General features: G+C 42.5%; 1 protein-coding gene across 1 annotated transcript; it reads left to right on the top strand.

The window, feature by feature from the left end:
* The first annotated feature begins 1,663 nt into the window (after nucleotides 1–1,663).
* Nucleotides 1,664–21,519, top strand: RND3 (Rho family GTPase 3). Its single transcript, XM_007120028.4, has 5 exons — nucleotides 1,664–2,070; nucleotides 2,558–2,645; nucleotides 14,659–14,768; nucleotides 17,701–17,835; nucleotides 19,476–21,519. The coding sequence occupies exons 1-5, from the start codon at nucleotides 1,921–1,923 to the stop codon at nucleotides 19,725–19,727; spliced, it is 735 nt and encodes a 244-aa protein (XP_007120090.1). The 5' UTR covers nucleotides 1,664–1,920; the 3' UTR covers nucleotides 19,728–21,519.
* Nucleotides 21,520–21,884: the final 365 nt, after the last annotated feature.

Genomic DNA, 21,884 nt, shown 5'->3' with positions numbered 1-21,884 from the left:
TTTTCTCTATTCTGAAAGGAAGAGGAGACCATCCTTAGATCCCTGAGTCTTCACGGTCCTAGGGTTGATACTTACATGTATGCTTTTAACTATCTATCATTGTGCCTTTTCACTCCCCATACTGAACTTTCTGGTTTTTCACCTCATCTTCATCTCATTTACAAACCTAGAAGTGTCCATGGGGGAACCTATATGGTTTTTTGTTTTTTTTTTTGGCCAATGTCCTTAATACAATTTAATAGGTGAAACCTCTGCAAATTTTGTCATTTGCAACAACATGGATGGACTTGGAGGGCATTATGCTGAGTGAAATAAGTCAGAGAGAAAGACAAATACTCTGTGATATCACTTATATGTGAAATCTAAAAAATAAAACAAACTAGTGAATATAACATAAGAAACAGACCCACAGATATAGAGAACGAACTAGTGGTTACCAGTGGGGAGAGGGAAGTGGTGAAGGGCAAGATGGGGGTAGGGGATTAAGAGATACAACCTATATGTATAAAATGAATAAGCTACAAGGATACATTGCACAGCACAGGGAATATAGCCAGTATTTTATAGTAACTATAAATGGAGTATAATCTTTAAAAATTGGGATTTACTATATTGTACACCTGAAACATATGATACTGTAAATCAACTATACCTCTATAAAAATTTTAAAAATAGGTGAAACCTCCTGATCACTTGAAGCACAGGAAATGAAGATGAGAAAAGAAGGACTTTATATAGGGAAGAGAGAACAAACGTGTGGCCATTTTTAGTCCTCTCTGAGACTTTCAGGTGGGTGGGTAGGGGGTGGATGTGGAGGCAAGGTGGAGAGGGAGCGAAGGGTTGTACCTGCATTTTTCAGCCAAGCAAGTTTCTATTTTCTGGGTCCAGCCTAGTGTGCTTTGATTTCAGAGAAAGGGAAGCTACAGATAAAGGAATTAAAGGGCAGGATCAAAATCCCTCCTACCCCCTCTTCTCACTGACAGGGGCAATGGCTGACCTTGTGTGTGTAGGTCCCTAGTGCAGTAGGACTGAGTTTCCAATGGCTTTGGTCACTCAGTTATGAGCATCTTCCACTTTTCTTTCTTCTCCCCTCCCACCTCCCCTTCCCTCTCCTCAAAACCTTTCTCTCTCCTCCTGAGTCGCTGGAACTCACTGGTTTCAGAAGCCACTCTATTGCTGTGACCAAGGCAAGCCAGTTCCGGCATCGGAAGTAACCCGGCTTAGCTATTGTTCCATGGCCTATATACCTGATACAAAACACTTTCTAAGAAAATACAGCCACTTAACCCTTCCCCACCCTTCTGTGTTGGGCAGGAAATGTTTTTGCTTTCATAAATGTTCATGAGGCTTCCGTAGATCAGCCCCTATGAAAACGTTTTTTCAAGAAATTCTGATAAAAATCAATATGCACAGACAATTCATTTTCCCACCTCCTCCTTGACTTGTACAATCCCATCTTTCAGCAAGGCGTCATTGGGGTCTTCAAGTCGTCGCAGAGCCTTGGTCTGGAAATCGATCCCGCATGGTCACCCTAGAGGGCGCATTGTCTACGTGTTCTGCGAGGAGCCAGACGGCTCTCGCTCCCAGGCTCCATAAAAGGGGAGGAGGCGGATCAGTTTCCTTCTCTCATTGAGAAAGAGGATTGGAAGGCCGGGCGTATAAAGCCGCGCAGAGAGCGTGAAACAAAGCAGTCGGATCGGAATTGGACTTGGGAAGCGCCGGGTGGAGTCAGGCATAAAACTTGTCGGAGGAGAGTAATGTGCCTGCTCCTCTAGCTCTCCTCGTCTGCGCGGCGCTTCAGGGGTTCCCACCAGCCTTGCGATTTATTTTTATATATCTGCTTTTTATAGAAAGAGAAATATATATATTTTTTCCTCTTAAGTGAAAATTTCTGTTTCAAGATAAAATAAGGCAAGATCAATGAAGGAGAGAAGAGCCAGCCAGAAATTATCCAGTAAATCTATCATGGATCCTAATCAGAACGTGAAATGCAAGATAGTAGTGGTGGGAGACAGTCAGTGTGGGAAAACCGCGCTGCTGCACGTCTTCGCCAAAGACTGCTTCCCCGAGGTGAGTGTGGCCCGCCGGGGCTGCGAGGAGGGGGGCGGCCCGGGGGATCCCCGCGTCGAGGTGGGTTTCCCCCGACTTTCCCCCCTTCACCCGTTTTTCTTTTTTTCAGCCGTCTTTCTCACCATTTACTACTTTCCCCCTGGTTAGACTGCCCGGAAAGGGAAAGTGGGCTGGAAGCGTTGAGGGGTTGGGATGCGCCTGCCCTTTCTGCTGCTAGCTTCTGCAACTTGTTCGGTCCTGTGTGCAGAATCTGGGGTTGAGAGATTTGGATCCTCGGGTCTTGGAGGATCCGGGTGGGGCGAGAGGGAAGTTAGGGGTTTCGGAAAGGGTCCGCGTGTTCAGTGTGAGATCTGGTGGGTGCGGGGTTTGGGGTTTCGTTTTTCAGTTGGAGAGTTGGGGAGGCGATTATCAGAGGGTGTTCTGCGGGTGTCGTGCATTTTAAGATAACCTCTTTGCCCTCTTTTTTTCCCCTGTCCATCTTGTCCAGAATTACGTCCCTACGGTGTTTGAGAATTACACGGCCAGTTTTGAAATCGACACACAAAGAATAGAGTTGAGCCTGTGGGACACTTCGGGTAAGAGAGTCATCGGACCGCGTGGCGCTCGGGCGGGTTTCCAGTCGCTCCGGGGTGCGCGGCGGGTAGCGCGACTCCGCGCCTGGCACGCTCTCAGCACGGGCCAGCGCGCCACCAGCGCTCGCTCTGCGCCGCGCCTTTAACTTTGCTTCTTACGAGGGATTCCCTGCGGGGTGAAAATTGTGTCCCTTCTGAGTGGGGGTGGGGGGACGACATTGGGTCGGGGGAAAGCTGTGGGAAGAGAAGGGCGCTCTTTGCCCGAGGGGTGACCCAGTGGTAGAAAATGCTTGTAGCCGGGTGGCCGCGGAGCTGTGCCCGAGTCGTCTCGGGGCGGCCGGGAAGGCCAAATGTTGGGGGGATGCGTGTGCCGCCTTGGAATCAGCTGGCTCTCGGATGCGAGCGCGCCCCTCCAGGATCTAACCTGCTGCTTGGTGGCTAGGCGGGGAGCGCGGAGAGGGTGGTGGGAGAAAATCCCCAAAGCAACGCAGGTACAGGCGGATTCCGCGCTTGGGGAGAGAGGAAAGTGAGCCCAAGCAGCCGCGGCGCTCGTGACGCCTACTGCCTGGAATGCGCTGGCGGCGCGGGCAGCACCCGGCGGGCGGTCGCCGGGCCTCCTCTCCGAGCTGCCGGCCGGCAGATCCGAGCCTCCCCCGCCCCCGTGATCACTTGGTGTCCCCCGGCCCACGCCATTCCCTCCTGACCCATTGCATCACCCTCCTCCAGTCTAAGGCGGGCCGTCCTATCCGCCTTTGACCTTCCCGTCCAGTTGAATTATTGGCATGGTGAATTATTTTCTAGGGTCTGGGGTTCAAGGCCGGGTTATCGCCTTCCCACGCGCCCACCCACCAACCTGGGGCGCGCTGGTAGGGAGGGCCGGTTACAGCGCGGAGGGGAAGGCTTCCCCGCGCGGCCGTTAGGGGTTCGGGCTGGGCCAGGCGCGGTGGGGGCGGGAGCATCCCCGGGAACCTCCGGCTGGAACCCAGGCACCCGCCGCCCCAGCCTGCGGTGCCTGGCTGCAGAGTGCCGTTCCCAGGAAGGGCGTAGCCTCTGGAGGAGGAGGAGGAGCCGGTGGGAAGGCCGGGTGAAGGCCCCTGAGCTTAGGTCTGGGAGTTTAGCAGGGAGCTGGGCTGCTGCGGGTGAACCGAGCCAAATCCCGGGTGAAACTAGGGAGGACGCGCACGCAAGTGCCAGCACGCAGGCTTTGCTGTCGGGCGGGGAGGCCCGCGAGGTGAACCTGCGCTCAGCTGGGAGTGACCTCGTGGAGGTGCTTCTGGGCTGTGCGAGCTTCCCACAGCCCTCGACTTTAGCCTCTGGAGCCCCCGAGGGACGCAGGGGATTAGAGAGCACAAGAAGAGACCTTGACTGACAGGGTCGCCGGAGGCAGTGCCGGCACAAAGGCAAGTGAGAAGTCTCGCTCGAGCGCCTCTCACGGTTGGTGCCAGATGCTCCGAGGGCTGCCGTAAGATATGCAGATTTTGTTTCTCCCTGGAGAGTCAGGCTCTTCCTGGAGCCTCGCCAAGGGTAGCAGAACCGGGACCTCACCGTGTTTTGTACTGAGGATTGCACACTCGAAACTATAGGGAAGGTGGTGATAGACGGAATTCTAGTATTTTCTGATTTCAGTAGTTTCCATCATCAGATTTGTACACAGCCTAGTACTTAATGGGCTCAAATTCCCAGACATATCATGGTATTTGTTACGCCTAGTGGGCAGGACAGCTGGTATGGTACCAATAATTAACACCGATTCTCAGCCCCCTCCCCCAGCCTGTTTGGACCTAATGCGTGATAAGAATTATTTAGGTATGGGGTCTGTGAGTCTGATCCAGTCGTTGATACAAAGCTATGTTTAGATCTTAGCTACTGGTTACCACAGACTCATGTGTGCAGATCCTCTACCTCCCTGAGTCTCATTTCATCATCTAAAAAAAAAAAGGATACAGAACCACATAATGTGCCGGATCTCTCCCAGCTGTATACTTCTTGGCTTTAGATCACCAGAGGGGCAAGTCTTTTTGTTTCCAGGGATGTTGGTGGGCTTCAGCTCTTGGTCCCAGTGGATCTGCCATCCCATCCTGCAGTTTTCACGACCTACAAAGCAAGCCAGGCTCTGAACAGAGCCACTGCTTTCTGGTGGATTTAAGAAGGAGACACATTTGGGCGGGGAGGGGGCATGGGTGGGCTTATAGGAATATTGGGTTGTGCATCCCGCCTCAAGCTTCAAGAGTCACAGGACCACCAATGGAGATTTTAAATTAGGTGCGCAAAGAGCCAAATTGACTTTTTTTTTTTTTTTTTTTTTTTTAAAGAAGAGAAAAGGCACATGTTTAACAAAGCCTAGAAAACAAAATGTGGGCAGTTTATAGTTGGAGGCTCTGCTTCACATGTGCAGATAAATATCACTTCGTATATTTTCGAGTAGTTAATCCAAACTACAGTTTGTGGTCTCTGCACACATAGCATCATGCCTTGCACACAGTAGTCACCCAATAAAATCTGTTGAATGAACAAATGAATAATCATATGCGTCATTTCCAAGGAGATGAGATTCACTGACATTTATTACCACTGAATTACCTGTGCACAAAGAATGACTTTATAAATATTGCCCTTCATCAAATTAAAGATAATCACCTGAAATGAAGTCTGTAGTGAAATAATCACTTCTATTTTTGTTTAATGAAACAAAACCTATGCATATTTAACTAAAATATAAAGGTTTGAAAAGACTGTGATTAAGAAAATATCACATAGCAAAATTATCCAGTAATGAAATCTTAGTTCAAATTTAGATTGAGTTTTATACATAATGGGAAAAAGGCATGAAGGAATTATTTAGAATCCCATTAAGTTGTTTGTGAGGTGAAACGTGAGTTGATTAAACACAGTCATGAAGCATTGCCTGGATTCTAGGAATAGACTGTTTCCACCAAAAATGGTTTATCATTCATGAGTGAAATACATCTAACAAGAACTGTTGCATCAGCAACTAATCATTTCAAGTATCTTTAACAGTTTTTCATTTCATCTCAAGCTTTTCATGGCAAATTTCTGCACAGGATTATTTTTTGACAAACATTTGACATTTTCTTTGCCCACTAAGACATATGTTTAGTTTGGGTTGTGAAAATAATTGTGTATGCCTGATACCTCTTGATACGTTTATTTTTTCCAACTGCTATCAGTTTAACTCTGGAGAAAAGATCCAAGCCAAGTGTCTAAAGTCCTAAATGTCAGATGTTTTTTTCCCCTTCTAGAACTTTGTGAAAGTTAGAGGGAAAATGAGGCATGTAACTTCTCCTACATAGGGAGAGAGATGGCATAAACTTTGTCCTTTGAATGGCATTCACATCCCGCTTAGCCTCCTAGCAGACATTAGGAGATGGAAGCTGTTCTCATATCCGGTTTCTGTACTTGGACAGCTTCTCATAAGGGGGTCTCCTTTTCCCCCCAGCAGCATACGATTATGCACAGGCAGAACTCTGCCAGTTTGGGTGTAGGAAAGAACATCAAGTGGAATTAGGATTTGTGGGGCCTCGTTGCACCAAGAGAAAAGATAATTCATTCCCTACTTTCTGAGGCACAGTAATGTATAGTCTCATTTTCTCTCTCTCTCTTTCCCTCTTCCTTTCTGCATCTACTATGTGCAGGGCTTCTCTCAGGCCTTAGAGATAACAGAGTTAATTAAAATATGGTCCTGCCCCTAAGACGCATACAGTCCAGGTAAGGCAGAGAGTGGGGGGAAGGAAGCTCTCCCCACTTAGTGTAGCTCACATGCAACCTATGATGAGCCAATTTTGTCAGATTCTTGAACCCAAGTGCCCTTTCCATCTGATTGCTGTGGATTTCCCTTGTTAGGCATTCCTAATGCTGATAGATCTTCTAGATCCTCAGGCAGGAAACTTTTCCTGCCGCCCCCAAGGCACACACCAATTAAAGAAGCAGCCACAAATGGCACTTTGCCAGTAGATTTCCTATGGCTGCTTAAAGTTATTCCAGCCCCCCCTAAAAGGAAACACAATTTGAAAAGATACATGCACACCAATGTTCATTGCAGCGCTGTTTACCATAGCCAGGACATGGAAACAACCTAAGAGTCCATCGACAGAGGAATGGATAAAGAAGATGTACATGTATACAATGGAATGTTACTCAGCCATTAAAAAAAGAACGAAATAATGCCATTTGCAGCAACATGGATGGACCTAGAGATTGTCGTACTGAGTGAAGTCACAGAGATAGACAGATATTATATGATATCACGTATGTGTGGAATCTTAAAAAATGGTACAAATGAACTTATTTACAAAACAGAAATAGAGTCACAGATGTAGAAAACAAACTTATGGTTACGCGGGGGAAAGTGGGATGGGGAGGGATAAACTGGGAGATTGGGATTGACATATACACACTACTATATATAAAATGGATAATCAATAAGGACCTACTGTATAGCACAGGGAACTCTACTCAATACTCTGTAATGGCCTATATGGGAAAAGAATCTAAAAGAGTGGGTATATGTATATATGCAACTGGTTCACTTTGCTGTACACCTGAAACTAACATGACATTATAAATCAACTACACTCCAATAAAAGTTAAAAAAAAAAAAAAAAGGAAACAAAACCCTCTTATAAATAACGGCACTGTGACTCCTCTAAAAGGGAGGATTTTTGACTACCTCTAAAAGGTAGTCTTTGGATACAGGTCTATGATTTCTTGATTTTAATGAGAAATATTTCCTATTCCCTTTCATTGATAATAAGGTGAGCATTTGGATTAAAAGTTGAAGAAATGCTCCTGTTGATTTTTCAAATTCATTCAGTGAGTTTCTACAAAACAATGGGTAATGGTTTCAACATTTTGAAGTGATAAGTGTGACCAAAGTAGTCTTGTGCTTCAGAATCTGCCAGATTTGCCAAGCATAGAGGCAATTTGTAGCATGAAGCCAGTGTCTACTAATAATAGAAACTTTGTCATTTAAGGATCACCGTATCTTTTCCTAAGTGATTTGATTGCAGTGTAATTTCAGCACATGTGATTTAGGGAGTAATAATCATTCATTTCAGCTTTTAACCAGGGCAAGTTAATGCACATTTTATTTAAGGCATATTGTTAGTTTTAAAATACTCAATTCAGCTGCTAATATTCGCCCACAGTAACTATGCTGTTGCCTCATAAACATGTCCTGATACAAGGTTCTTTTAGGCCACGAGTGCTAAAGTTAGCACTTCCTGTACTAGTTTTTAGCAGTATTAACAGAGAATGTAGTATTCTTAGGGAAGAGAGGAAAATCTTAATTACTCATGGCCTGACTTTGAGGACAAACTCCTCTATAACCATGTCTACCTATCAATATATTGTTATATTTATAGATCATACATCAGGTTTGAAGAATAGTCTCAGTGACAAGCACTCTTGAAATATTTCTTAACAGGGATGGAAATGTTTCAGCTATGTGGAGGTTAGTAAATAATTAATCCAGAAAAGCAGCATCAGAAGGATCACTGGTCCCTTTTTTGTGTTTTAAGATGCAAATTAACACATCAAGGCAAGACTTACAGAAATGATTGAAACCAGTAAACATTTTTTTGGGCATTCGGTGTGCATGAACTCTGCTAAAGGCTGTGGGAGCAGGGACAAGCCTGGCTAGGACAGTGCCTGCCTCAAGGTACTCACTGTCTAGTACTCGTTTATAGGAGGCTGGGCCTGGAGGTTCTAAAGCTGGATTCACTTAGCAAGAAGATCCAAAAAACTGTTGAAGGCTGCAGGGCCAGCCCAAGCCCCCTGACTTGTGACTCATCGAAGCCCACCACAATTTCTTCCTCATCTCTCGAAGTTGACTCAGTCCTTAAGAACTCTTTAACATCCCTCCCACTTGGAAACATGCTTACGTGGAATGACTATCAGGGAGAACAAGATTCTGAAAGTTGAAGAATTTTAACTTAACCTTGTTAGAGAAAGGGGGAGGGCAAGAATTTATGAAGAAGCCAAAGAAGCATGGGTGCTTGTGTTGTGAATATCAAGGGCAAAATTGCACAAAACCAGTTAGATCATAAGGTAGTAAAGAGCTCTAGGAGCTTAGAGTTCCAAAACCAGGTTCAACTCTTGAGTTTTCACCCTGAAACTCTGTAAGAGATGTGGGTTAAAGGCAAAACAGCCCTGAGTTTGGATAGTGATCTCTAGTAAGAAATACAGAAAGCTGCATTTGGAGAATTGTCCACTGTGCAATGATTTCCGTTGAAACTATAGATCAAAAAAAGGAGGAAGATATAAATTCCCTTTCTAAGTTTATATCTGTGTCTAGATCTCTGTCTCTCTCTGTCTCTCTTTAATTTAAACCCCATTTAGTGCCGGGTTTTTTCCAATCTGGTTTCTTGCTAAGTTGCACATTTTTTTTGTGAGGCATCCAGATTGATCATTCTGATGCCACCTGAAATAACCAGATGTTTTCTCATTAATCCAGTTCTTTTGCATGTAGATGTGACACCAAGGACCAATAGTTCCTCCAGCTAGCTCATGGTGTCTGGTGGTCCATGCTAAATGAATTACTTGTGTCTCAATCATTTGCTGATGGCCTTTAAATGTCTCCTCAGTTACTATATATTGCCAACTTTACTCAGAGACCCCCTTGACATAACAGAAATTTCACTGGCATGAACGTTAAGCTGCCTCAGAAGTCCGACCAGGTGTTGCACACATTAGCTTTGAAACATGAGCCTGATGACATAGTATGTGGCAGGGCAGATTCACTCATGGGTTATTACTGAATGATAATGTAATTGTTTTAGATGTATACATATCTACTCTTATCCCTAAAGTTCTGTGACTTACTATAGTTCCACTTTAAGTAAAATGTTTTGATTCTTATATTTTTAAAGTATCTCAGTAGGATTGGGAGTTTAACCCTAAACCTTTATTTAAAGCTCAAAAATAGTCTTATTTCTACCTCTTTGACTTTCTATACAACTACGTATCTGCATTGTTCCCGGAAATTGAAAATATTGATTCTCTTCTTAATAGCAACAGAGAAATGCCCCCAAATTTTCGTAAATCTGTTTATAATTTCTGTTAAGCTGAACCTATAGAAGAAACAAATAAAATATCCTTCCTGGCAATACTTGTTGCATATTTGAGGGCCTGGGGCCTGTAGTGCAGACTCTTTGGAAAAAGGCTTCAACAGTCTTATATTGAGCCAGACCCGAAGTTCTGCCTGGACTTGATTCACATTCCTGAGATGATTGCTGATTTGGAGCTTTCACTCTGAGTGGAGATGGCATGACGAAATGGAATCTTGTAATAACTGGGCAGGTCATCCACATGGTAACTGCTGTTGAGTACAGGTGTTCTCTTGGTGATCACTAAAAATACCAAAAGCTAATATATTTTCTCTCCCCAAAATATGCAGTATCCCTGATTTTGTTGTTCTAGGTAGGAATTTCTTATGGGAGAAAGAGAAGTTGTTCAATTTAAGGTTCAAGTAAAAGAAATTGTATTTATGAAATAGTCAACTAGAGTTTTCAGTTCTCGAGCTCCTATAAAGCCTCCCAGTGTTTGAACTCGTTTTGCAAAAGGTTCCCTAAAGCCTCCCTTTTGGGCATGAATCTTCTTACATTTAATTATGTACATATATGGTGTGTTCTGTCTTTGTGAAGAGATGACTTAAGCAGACAGGTATGTGTCTGCAGAAGTAGTTTCTGGGTGAGGCACTTTGTGACCATTCTTGGGCTGGAAAGACTGCTCTCACCCAGAATTAATGATCTTGAAGACAAAGATGGGTAGACCTGAACAGTTTCAGAAGCCTTTTGGAACTTTGCTGATGTTTGCCAAACTCGAAGGACTCAGAGAACCTCACATGGCACTATTCCAGTCTCCACCCAAGCAAAGCTTGTTCTTTGTGGGGTTTGGGAGCACACATTTTGCCTTTGTGGTGTCATCGTTTCTTTACAGTGTGGAATTTCTTGAAATTTTCCTTTTGATGATCTAATGGTTAAATAGAAAGGACCTTGGAATAGTGCTGGGTGCTTAAAGTTACACAAAGTATAAGAGAAATGCTGCATCTGAGAATATCATGTGCAAGAAAGCCTATTCCACGTGGTGAGAAAGAGTTTTATTTGACAAGCAAAGCTCAGTACCTAGACTAACTGACTTTAGATCTAGTACTTTCTTGGGTACTAGAGTACATACTATATGTATGTCAGTACCTACTATATACTGCAGTTAAAGTTCAGTTCTTTTCTACATAATACACAATTATTCAGTGTTCTTTCTTGCCTTGTGTTTAGTTCTATAGTTACCTTGGAAGCTTTTCACATGCATCTTTTAAAAAAAATCTGTAGAAGTTAATATTTTACCGTTTGACTTAACAGAATGCTGTAAGGCATCTCTGGAGGGATGGAGGAGTGAGGGGCAGGTATTGTTCCTGTCTCATCGACTTGCTTTCTGCTTCTTCGTTTGGTGTCACTTCTCCCTCCCTGTATTGCTTCTCACTTCATAGGGGCATTCCTGGAATTCCTCTTTATTTTTTCTTGGCTGACGTGTTAGCCCCCGCATGCCTGTGATCACGCCGCGCACCCTCAAGCTTTGCTGTTCTTCCTTGCTCTGTGCGGTAGCTTGGGCTTTATAGGCAAGAATTCCAAGAGCTTAAATGCAAAGTAAACACTTGCAAGTTACACTGGATTCACCCCCCACCCCCACGTCCCCCGGTTCCACACCCCGCCCGAAGGTCGTGCTTAGCCGATGGATTGTTAGATTCTTCCTGGTAGGACAGTTCTTTTATCATTCTCTATCAGTTTCCTTTTTTTACTATGAAAAAATACAGACCATGGATTTTTCTATTCAAAGTTTTAACCATTCCCTATCAAAAAATATAATGAATAAGTGGTCTTGTTACGTTTAATGACAAATTACTCTTGTGGTTAGTGGTTGGGCAAATTATGCTTATAACTAATAAATGTGGAGATCAGTTTTATTACTACCTTTGGACATTCTTGTGGATCTAAAAGCGCTGATCATTAGCAAAAGTAATAGGACAGATCAAAGTGTCACTCCTAATTAGATCTTGTTAAAGCTCTTAAAAATTACTTATGTACCTCAGCAAGCAAGGTGGCATATTTCTCATGAATCTTAATATATATATATTTAATATGTATTTTCATTCAAAACATTAAACCAAATAAAAACAAAAGCAGAATCAAACCTCCATAAGAATTTGGTTTCAGTTGCAAACTCCACTTCATTTTAAAGTCAGGCCAGTCCCTACATTTTGCAGATATTTGGGTACACCCACTAAGTACTGAAGGCAGTTCCCTTGATTCTAGGAAGCAGGAGCCTCCAGCAGTGACAGAGAGCTGAAGACAAAGCCACATCCCCTTTGTGGCCATAAAATGGGCGGGGGAGAGAAGCCCAGTACACAAAAGGAGGGGTATTCTCTGCAGCCACGTGGTGGCTTGGAAGTTAAAACCATTCCTCTGGATTTTCCCAGTAGTTCGAATTTTAATTACTCTATTTTAGCACCCTTGTAATTCTCCAACTGTCTGTCCTTACTTTTGTGTCTGGAAAAGATGGTTTTCACTGTTATGTAGAGTAGTCTTAGATCAGAGATTAGCAGTGTGGACTTACTTTCATCTTAGTCAAAGATTATGTCCTGAAGAAATAAGGCACCTGGAGAAGCCTGTCCTCCAAAGTTCAGGTCTGCTGGAGACTGGAAAATATCCACAGTGAGATAGTTTTCTTCCCAATGGGAGTGATTTCCAAGAAGGGAGATCTCTGAAGCCTAGTTAGGCTTCTGACATCCTGAATTGCTGGAACACTGTGACTTTCTAGACTTGGGGTCAGGTCATCTCCTGCTAACTTGGAAGAGTAGAGGAAATCCTCGTGTATGTGTCTGGTATTTGGATTTCCACTCTATGATCTGGAATTTTCTGATTCCACGTTTGGAAAAAGAGATTCCCCAATAATTACAGCAGAAGCTGTGTCCAGGTTAGACTTTGGACACGGAAACAGAAGCTGCAATTCAGAAAGTCTGAACTTCACAGAACAAATATGGAAATGCCAGTGTATCCACGTATAGTGATAAGCCATCTCATTTCTGATCCCCTCAAAAAATGTTAAAGTTAATGAACTATTTGTGAATTTTTCTTGTAACCTCAGATTTTTTTTTTGAGTGGCTGAGAAGGCAGCAGCCACAGCGTGTCATTTTCAGAAAACAGCCTTTCAGACACAAGCTTTCAGAAACAGCCTATTCTTATAGGCCTTACTATTTAAAATGGCTTTTTTTTTTTCCTTCACTTTAAACCGTTTAAGCTTTTGGAAAGTATCTTTTTGTTGTCAGTCTCTACTCCATCAGGGTCCTGATTCCAGATGTGGGCAGGGAGCTGCTGCAGCTCAGGACAGATTCTGGCTTAGTTGGTCTATATTTATTCACACTTTTCTTCCTGATTCCTAGAACATTTCCCTTCCTTCTTGCTTGGTAGACACATCTGGCTTGAAGTTGTCACTTTCCATGCCTAAAGCAGCTGGTGAAAAAGCCACAGCATTCCTGGGGTTGCTTAGTGAATGCTAGGGACCCACAATATCCTGTGAAGAGGATGATGCACCCTAACTACGGACAGTAACTTTGAGATCTCAAGAGCAGCCTCCTGAAAATTTTTGTTTTGATAGAAATATAAAAGATTATTTGAAAAGCTTCTTTAGTCTTTCTCTTTCCCTGACTTTGACTTTTGAGGTTTTGATTTATCAGGGGACAAGATGTCATGTTTTTCTGCTAGAAATGGAAGGTGATGTCAAAATGAAATTGGGTTTCAAAAAGACTGGTGGCTTAGATTTTTTTTCTCTATTCTGGGGTCAAATTATATATATATATATATATATGTATATATATATGTGTGTATGTATGTATACATTCCTAGTAAAATGATTTCATGTTGTACTTGTGAATTGTCAGTAAACTGAAAATGATTTTTTGAAAAATAAATAGCATGGCAGGCTGTTATTTAATTTTATAGGCACACCATTTTATAATAACTGGCCTCATGCAATTGCCCATCCTTTGGGATTTTTAAAAGAATGGAAGAAATTTCCTAAACAACCAGAGGGGGTTCTGTGGTTAAATTAATTGGCTGGTAACTTGAACCTTTAGGGAACCCTGGATTTAACTCAGGCTCAGATCCTTGGATCATTGAATGTCACTCCCAGAGACGGACAAGTGTGAAAAAGTGACAGGATCCAGTATGGCATTTATTACATTTTTTGGTTTTAACAGGAAGAGAGTCTATACAGAGTTTGGGGATAAGTTTAAGGAAGCAAGCTCAAAGGTCATGGCTTACACAACTTGTAACTTGGAGATAGGGTGGTGCTGATGAGGTTCAAGATGGTTCTCTTTGTGTGGCTGAACCCACCCTTTTCCTCCCTCCCCCATTCTCCATTGTACTAACAGAGTGATCTTGAATATCGGGCTCTTTCCCAAGAAGTAGCTCCGGTGACTGTGCTTGCTACCACTCAGCTTTCGATAGCAATAGCACAGCCACAGCCATAGTTAAGGCTTCTTGATCCGTTACTAAGTGACAGGCACTGCCCAGGTTTATTGAATCCCAGGTAGGTACTGTTGTCATCTTCCTTTCACGAGTGAAGAATCGGAGCCACAGAGACCTGAAGCCACCTGCCCCCGTCTTGCAGTGGTGGAGGTGGATTTGCACTCCAGGCCATCTGGTTCCAGATGCTTCTGCCCTCACCTAGGTGCCTTTGGGCTCTACTCTTTGAACTGTGCAGATTTCAACTTAAGACCCTGGCTCCTCCCCTCGAATTTAAGTCAGATACAAGTGAGGTTTCCTTGTCTTCTAGTAGACATGAATATAGTACTACTCAGCTTTTGTTTGCTTTCTTTTCCAAGAATTAGAGGAGATGGGAGCCATGTGACCATCCAAGGATTCAACTCAAAAGGGCAGAGTTCATGCATGACAGGCAAAGGGGATATTCATCTGAAAACTTGTGTTTCTTTGTTTCTTCTCAGGTTCTCCTTACTATGACAACGTACGGCCCCTCTCTTACCCAGATTCAGATGCCGTGCTGATTTGCTTTGACATCAGTAGACCAGAGACTCTGGACAGTGTCCTGAAAAAGGCAAGTGCTGGGGAGTGATGACGCAGATCAGTACTGGCCCAGATATAAAGTAGAAACATGTGGTTGGCTGGGAGCTCAAACACTGCAGTTAATTCCCTGCTTATGTCTTGTAACTAAAACACTGAAAAGGACACTCACATTATAACAGGGTTTCCACTCCTATGTGTCCCAAGTTTTGATGATGAACGTGCTCAACATTTTATTTCATTTTAAGAAACAAAATACCCTTTTAAGAGCCTCTGTGTTTATCCTTTGGGTGGCAGTGGCGCAGCTAAAAATACTGATACTCCATTACTGCTAAGTGTGTCTTCCTTCTTTCCGTCCTTCATTCACCCTGCAGCTTGTGCTTTACTTTACAGGTTTATTTTGACCTCAATTCGGGGATTGAAATGAATGCAGTAATAGCTGTTTTAGTAAAGCAGCTGTATTTCAGTAGTGATGTTATTTATTAGAAACAGAAATAGAATAAATAGGGGAGTAATAGGGGTGTGTTTACAGACATTAGACCAGGTGATGTCAGATACTAGTAAACACAGTCATGTACACGTGTCACAGGTGATATCACATAGCTAGTGTCTGGAGGCAAAGGTAGTGAGGTTCTTTAGGTAGGGAAGGAAACTGAGGAAGCTCTGGATGGAACCCAGGGGAGATCAGGAGGAAGGCACCCTATGGCAGGTGGGTCACAGGTCCTGGGGAGGCTGGGTGGGGGGAGGAGCATTCCTTGGGCTCTGCCAACCTAGGACTAAGCCTCCGGGTAGGTAGAGAAAGGCATATACCCGTCCAAGGACCAGCGTGTATTAGTCTCTAGCTGACTTCTCAGTCCCAGCCTGAGTGCTATGGGGTTTCTGAATCAGACCTTCCCTAGAGCCCCCTTCTTCTCCATGCACTCAGGCTTAGTCAGAGGATGTGCTTAAGAGCAAGGCAGTGTCCTCGTATTTTGTGTGTTTTTATTAGTTTATTTTTCCCTGTCATGTTTGACTGCTGGCCTTGTGTGTCATTATGAAATTAGGATTTGAAGGTTTGATTTGAAGGATGATTACATCCCCCCTACCCCGTCTCTTTACTAAACATAACAAATATAGTTAGTTCAATGAAATATGAATTTCTTAAAAGATTAAAGGCTCTTTCTAGCTTTCAATTTTGAGTAATGTTTGTATCTAACACAAATAATGCGACTGTCAGATTCTGGCAGGAATACACCTTTCCTGCCTTCGGTGCTTGTGAATAATTGCTAGACATGGGGCAGGCCAGAGCCATCACACAGCTGAAGAACAACATAACAACTTGTCTCTTGCTTGTCTGTAGATAAGAGACTGCTTATTTACTGGAGTTCTTACTTGATGTAGTATCGGGTTATGCATAATTTATGATGAAAAGTCTTGTTCCTGTTTTTTTTTGCTTTTGTCTGCTAAGACCAAATGTGTAGTGACTTTGGCCTTAGAGATATTAATGAGTGTGTTTTACATTTGTGTGAAGTTTAAGGCTCATGATAATCCCTGCTATGGTTTGTCTTGATTAATTGAATCCTTTAAGTCCTTGAATATCAAAGAGGTTACAGTGACTTAGAGCTGGAGAGATCTTATTCTTTTTTTCAATTCACCTTCTAGTTCTTACTCCAGTGTCATCTAGCACATGATAGATGCCTCTAAATAGTGCTGGAAGGAAGGAAGGGAGGGAAGAAGGGAGGGAGGGCAGGAGAGGGAGGGGGAGGGCGGGAGGGAGGAGTTGGTGGATAAATTAGGCTCTTATGGAAAGTATGTATTATTTCCTTCAATCCACGGGTGTACTTTGGACTAGAGTTCATTGCCCACTGTTCTAGATCTGGAGATGTCTCCTCTAGAGGTCTTTTAAATTACTCCCGCAGGATGTCACTTTTATCTAGTATCATAGACATGACTTCATCACCCCCACTCTCTTGTGAATTCCTTTCCAGAAGACTCAGTTACATCTTAATCATCTCTGTAACCACCACAGTATTTAGTAGAGCACTGAGTACGCATTTGTGAATGTGGGCAGGGTGAGGCAGGTGCAGATTCCCGATCTCAGCCCCTGAGCTGAGCTCTCCTGTGAACACTCTGAACTCCTGACTCTCGCCCTGATGGTCATCTCAAGCTTGAGGAAGTGAAACCACAAAAAGTCATCCATTTGCTCTTTAAGAGGACAACTGGAATTCCCTGCCAGGCATTTCTGGAAGGTTCTAAGAGTTCTTGTTGGGTCATGAAACAACTAGCCAAAGTAGAATAAATTAATAACTTATGTAATTTAAGACTAACTCAAGGACATATGAGACATGGGACCAGATGCCTCCCTGATAACCTGAGATGGGCCTTTGCAAATGTCAGGGTCTTTATTGATTCAGCCACACCAATGGAAGCTCCTTAAAGGCAGGACATTCTGTTCTATTAACTCTATCTCCAGTCTCTGAAATCTCAGTAGAGATTTCAGCACATGGTGGCTGCTCAGTCTTTCTAGGTGGGATAAGTGAACGTACAACTGTGCTTGCGTTGGCTCTGCCTTATTCCCAGTCTTCCATGCTGGGAAGTACCAGCTCAGCATATCCGAGGATGTAGTCACTTGTTAGGATATATAATTAGTCTTAAGGCACTTTTATCTTTCAGAGATACCACAATAATTAAGAAATTGCCTTAGTTACTTTCTCACAACACCCAACAGGTCTCTTGCAGTAGGGACAGTTAATGAGTCACAGAGAAGAAGAATATGATTCCCTAATGGATCCACTTTAAAAAGCAGTAACATTCAATGTCTACGTAGAAGATAAATGCAAGTTTGCTTCTGCATCTGAAGTGACAATTTCTTTTAAATGTCCTTTTTGAGTCCCATTTCCAATGCCTGCCAGTGGAGAACTTGTTTTCCACTTTATGGATGCCAGCACTTTGTTAATTTTTCATCTTCTTTTCCCCCCACCCCATAGTGGAAAGGTGAAATCCAGGAGTTTTGTCCCAACACCAAAATGCTCTTGGTCGGCTGCAAATCTGATCTTCGGACAGATGTCAGTACATTAGTAGAGCTCTCAAACCACAGGCAGACCCCAGTGTCCTATGACCAGGTACGTATGTAGTCAGTGGGCACACACAGATTTTAGAATGTCAGAAATGGAACATCATTCATAGTAAATAAAATAAAAAGTATCTGCTTTTCTAAAGGCTCAACCAGGGGTCAAGGCCAGGTGCTAGCCCCTTTTTTTTCCTAAGATGCAAAATGAGCACCGAGTGTCCAGGTCGTGACCATCTGTAAACACAGATGAGAAGGGCTGGCGTTTCTGTGCCTCTGCCTTCACAGCAACTATCCCAGCCCCTTCCTGGCAGCCCAGTGCTCAGATTAATGTAAAAACTGCCAAGTGAGCACCAAAGTGATCTTGGGAAAAGGTTTGGCTGAAATTGTGGTGATACTTTGATTCTGGACTCTCTCAAAAAGCTTTCCAGTATTTATTTAGCAGTTGACTGTGTAAGGATTCGTGTGTGTGTGTGTGTGTGTGTGTGTGTGTGTACATAAGACGTGTTTGGAAAAAGAATCCTTTAAAATGTGAAATGCTCTGTCATTCGGTAGGGGACTCGCATGATATTTGATCACTTGAGTGCAGAGACAGTGGCTCAGAGTCAACCCTCTGTATCTCTGCAACTCTCACTGGGTTTAAAGTGAAATAGATTTAAGAGAAATGTGATCAAAATCAGCAATACTCTTAAAGTTAATCTTATTTTACACTCAGCAATACAATACAATACTTTAAAAAGACCATTGTCAGTAAAATAGAGCACTCCAGAAAACTGTCCTTTAGAGTTTCATCATTTCTGCAAGCATTTCCCTCAAGCATTTAGAAAGGAGGGGAATTGGTTTCAGAAGTTCATTCTCTTAAAACTTACAACCAGATTCTAAAGCGAGTTCATGTTGAAACAGCTAGAATTTTATTTAGTATTCATCGTTTGACCATTCATACTGTGGTCTTCTTTGTCCTTCGTTCCAATTAACAAAAATCTGGCTGTTTAAATAAGTCATTTTGATGCACACATGCTTATTATTGTGTCCACTGGTTGTCTGGTCCACATTTAGAAATTACATATTTTGTGTCTCCTAAGTAAGTTGTAGATGCTAGAACATCTAGTATTATTCCTTTCCTCAATTTATTTTGTCCCTAAGACCTAATCATATACGTTTCAAAACTGATTCTAAATTCTCTCACCCCTGTTTTTTGTACAGCTTGTCTATTAGTCTTGAGTGCCATTTACACTCAAGAAAAGAGAAATTGAGTGCCCCATGAGGCGCTGGAACAGGCGCAAGGGACCAGATCACCCTGCCAGAGCATTTACATTCATGGTCTTCAGCTTTTTTACTCTCTTCCAATAGTAAGATTCTCTGGGTGATTCTTAGAATCACCCATACTAACTATTTGATGATCGTGGCCCTTGTTTACTGATGACCCAATGACATTAGATCAGCCCTTAGCACCTCTGGGAAGTCAAGCAGTGTCTACTGAGTGATGATAATTGGACATCTTAGGATTGGGTCTTGGCTGCAAATATTTATGAAATAATCAATAAGGCAGTTCAAATGTAAAAAATTGTTTTTCGTCAATACTTAGAAAATTCAGTGAGCATTAGAAACCTTTTGCTATGCATTATCTCGTGGTGTTAGAAGACACACTTCCCCAAAGACTTACTGCTGATCACAGCCCCTTTTTTGGCTTCTCAGGGGGCAAATATGGCCAAACAGATCGGAGCAGCTACTTACATTGAATGCTCGGCTTTACAGTCAGAGAATAGCGTCAGAGACATTTTTCATGTGGCCACCTTGGCATGTGTAAACAAGACAAATAAAAACGTTAAGCGGAACAAATCGCAGAGGGCGACAAAGCGGATTTCACACATGCCCAGCAGACCAGAACTCTCCGCAGTGGCTACGGACTTACGAAAGGACAAAGCCAAGAGTTGCACTGTGATGTGAATCTCTGGTTATCTTTAATGAGGACAAGGAAACCTAGTGTGGAAAACACCACCAACAACAAAAAAAGGTGAAGTCTGAGCAAAGTGCACAGCCAAAGTCACGTATTCTGGAGGCTTAGGAGGCATCTGGAAGGATGCTCATCTTTTTGGAATCCTGTCCTTAGGTTCGGCATGTAGAACAAGCGGTGAGAAGTGAGTTCATTGAAGAGTTTTGAAGTGTGACTTGAAAAATATGCCAAAAAAGAGAGATTCAGATGGGCTAGAGGTTGAGGAGGAGGAATGCGAGTACCTCCAAGAAGAAAAACCACGCTCTGAATGGTGCTTGCGTGTTTGTTTTCTTTGTTACAATCTATTCATGGATCTCTACTTTGATTTAATTTTTAAGTGTTTTAATCTCCTTTACGAAAAGTATATATTAATACACCGTCCTCATTGGGGAACTGGCACTGTGACCTTAGCATTTAGTTTTCTAGAGGATGTGATCTAATTTCCTCCTAGCTCATCATTAAAATGGAAATTGTATCAGGACCCATGGGATATCCAGAGGAAAAGTTGGTGAGGCTTTGAAATCTTGCCATCCTGAAGATAGCTGAGCGAGATGGTTCTCAAGAAAGGCTTTTGCAGTCTTGCAAGATATGCAGACCAGCACTACCAAGATCGAATAGGTCAGCTAGAAAAAAAGTGTCAATTTTTAATTCAGTCTGATGGTTCTGTTCATCCTTGTGATTGTCATTAAAAAGTGGTAAATTGCTCAATGTGATATTTTTGTGTGCTGTTTAGAAAAGAGAGTGTGTGTTTTGTTTTGTTTTTTTTTTTTTTGCCATCGTTGATAAAAATGCAAAGTCAAATAAAAGGTGTCTTGGTTTGACGTCATGGAATGGTCCAAGGGGGAAAATACGTAGGTACTATTTTCACCTGAAGAGATAACGAATGAAGGATAGTAGCAGAAAGCACAGTTTGTGAGTTAAGCCGTCTGGAATGAAGATACCAAAAGTACAAAGCAAAAAACCTCTTTTGGGATGAAGCTCCGAAGTTGGCAATATCTGATGATCAGTTTGTTTATTTCACTTTCTTTCAATGAACAGGATACAGAAGGACCGTCTGATCCAAGCTTTCGAGAATCCTTAGAGGAAAATTATGTAATGTCAGTCCTGACACTATCCTAGGGCATTTCTAGAGAGTGATTGCTAAACCTCACTTAACCAGATTCCACCAAGGCCCGTGTTTGATACTTTATCACTATCATTGCATAAAAGAGTCAGCATTTAAAGTAATTTACAGATATTTTTTGACCAGTTACTTTTAGAGCTTCTTTCAGAGAAGAAACCAGATCTGACCTTTTTATTGTTGGCGCTTGTTGAAAACGAGCTTTCTTTCCAATGATAAAGCTTCATTTTTGAAGTGTTGAAGCTGTGCTCCCATTCAATTGTGGCAGGAGAGGAGATTAAGGTAATTACAACATTCAGTCTGTGTCTTACGAGCACTTTGTTTTGCCTCTGCAAGAAAATACCATTCCAGTCATTTCCCACGAAATAAAGACATTTTACCAACATGCTATGCTTTGATTGATGCAGCATTATGCTTTGGGCAGTATTACGAAATAGCTGGCAAGTGCTTTCTGTATTTAAATATTGTAAAAAGAAAATAAGTTATAACTGTTATAAAGCAGAACTTTCGTTGCAGTTTTTTAAATGTTGAAGTCACTTTGTATGTTTGTTTGGTCAATGTTTCTGCAGTATTTATTAAAACATACTTTTTTTTTCTTCAAATAAAAAAGTAACCATGTCTTTGTCTAAATGTGCTCTGCCTTTTATTACCTACTTCCTGATGCAGCTGTTTCATTTTCTTTAATAGAGGTGATTGCAAGATCGGACCTAACATTTCCTCGGTGAGTAGGCCTTGGAATTTTTTGATTTCTGGCAGAAGTCAGAGTTTCTTAGGGGAAGATAAATCTGTGTATATAAAAGGTTTTCATGATGATTTCAGGTCCCAAGAAGGAAATGGAGTGTAATTAGACTAAGTGATTTGACCATAAACAGAAAAGAGCCACGACACTGCCTAGGATTAATTCGTAGAAAATGTGGAACTTTCCTTCAACACTCTAGTAGTAAAACAGTATGATGCAGTCTCAGGTCACAGGTTTAATGCTGATGATGAG

This window comes from Physeter macrocephalus, chromosome 2 (assembly GCF_002837175.3).
Source record: "Physeter macrocephalus isolate SW-GA chromosome 2, ASM283717v5, whole genome shotgun sequence".
In the NCBI taxonomy this organism is placed as follows: Eukaryota; Metazoa; Chordata; class Mammalia; order Artiodactyla; family Physeteridae; genus Physeter; species Physeter macrocephalus.
The sequence above is the reverse complement of the archived record's forward strand: the minus strand, read 5'-3'. Positions and strand labels throughout refer to the sequence as shown.

Excerpts from the sequence above, each read along its gene's own strand:
- RND3 (XM_007120028.4), top strand. The coding sequence starts at position 1,921 with ATGAAGGAGAGAAGAGCCAGCCAGAAATTATCCAGTAAATCTATCATG. Across the intron at positions 2,071-2,557 it reads CCAAAGACTGCTTCCCCGAG|AATTACGTCCCTACGGTGTT; the intron begins GTGAGTGTGGCC and ends CATCTTGTCCAG. Across the intron at positions 14,769-17,700 it reads TGGACAGTGTCCTGAAAAAG|TGGAAAGGTGAAATCCAGGA; the intron begins GCAAGTGCTGGG and ends CCCACCCCATAG.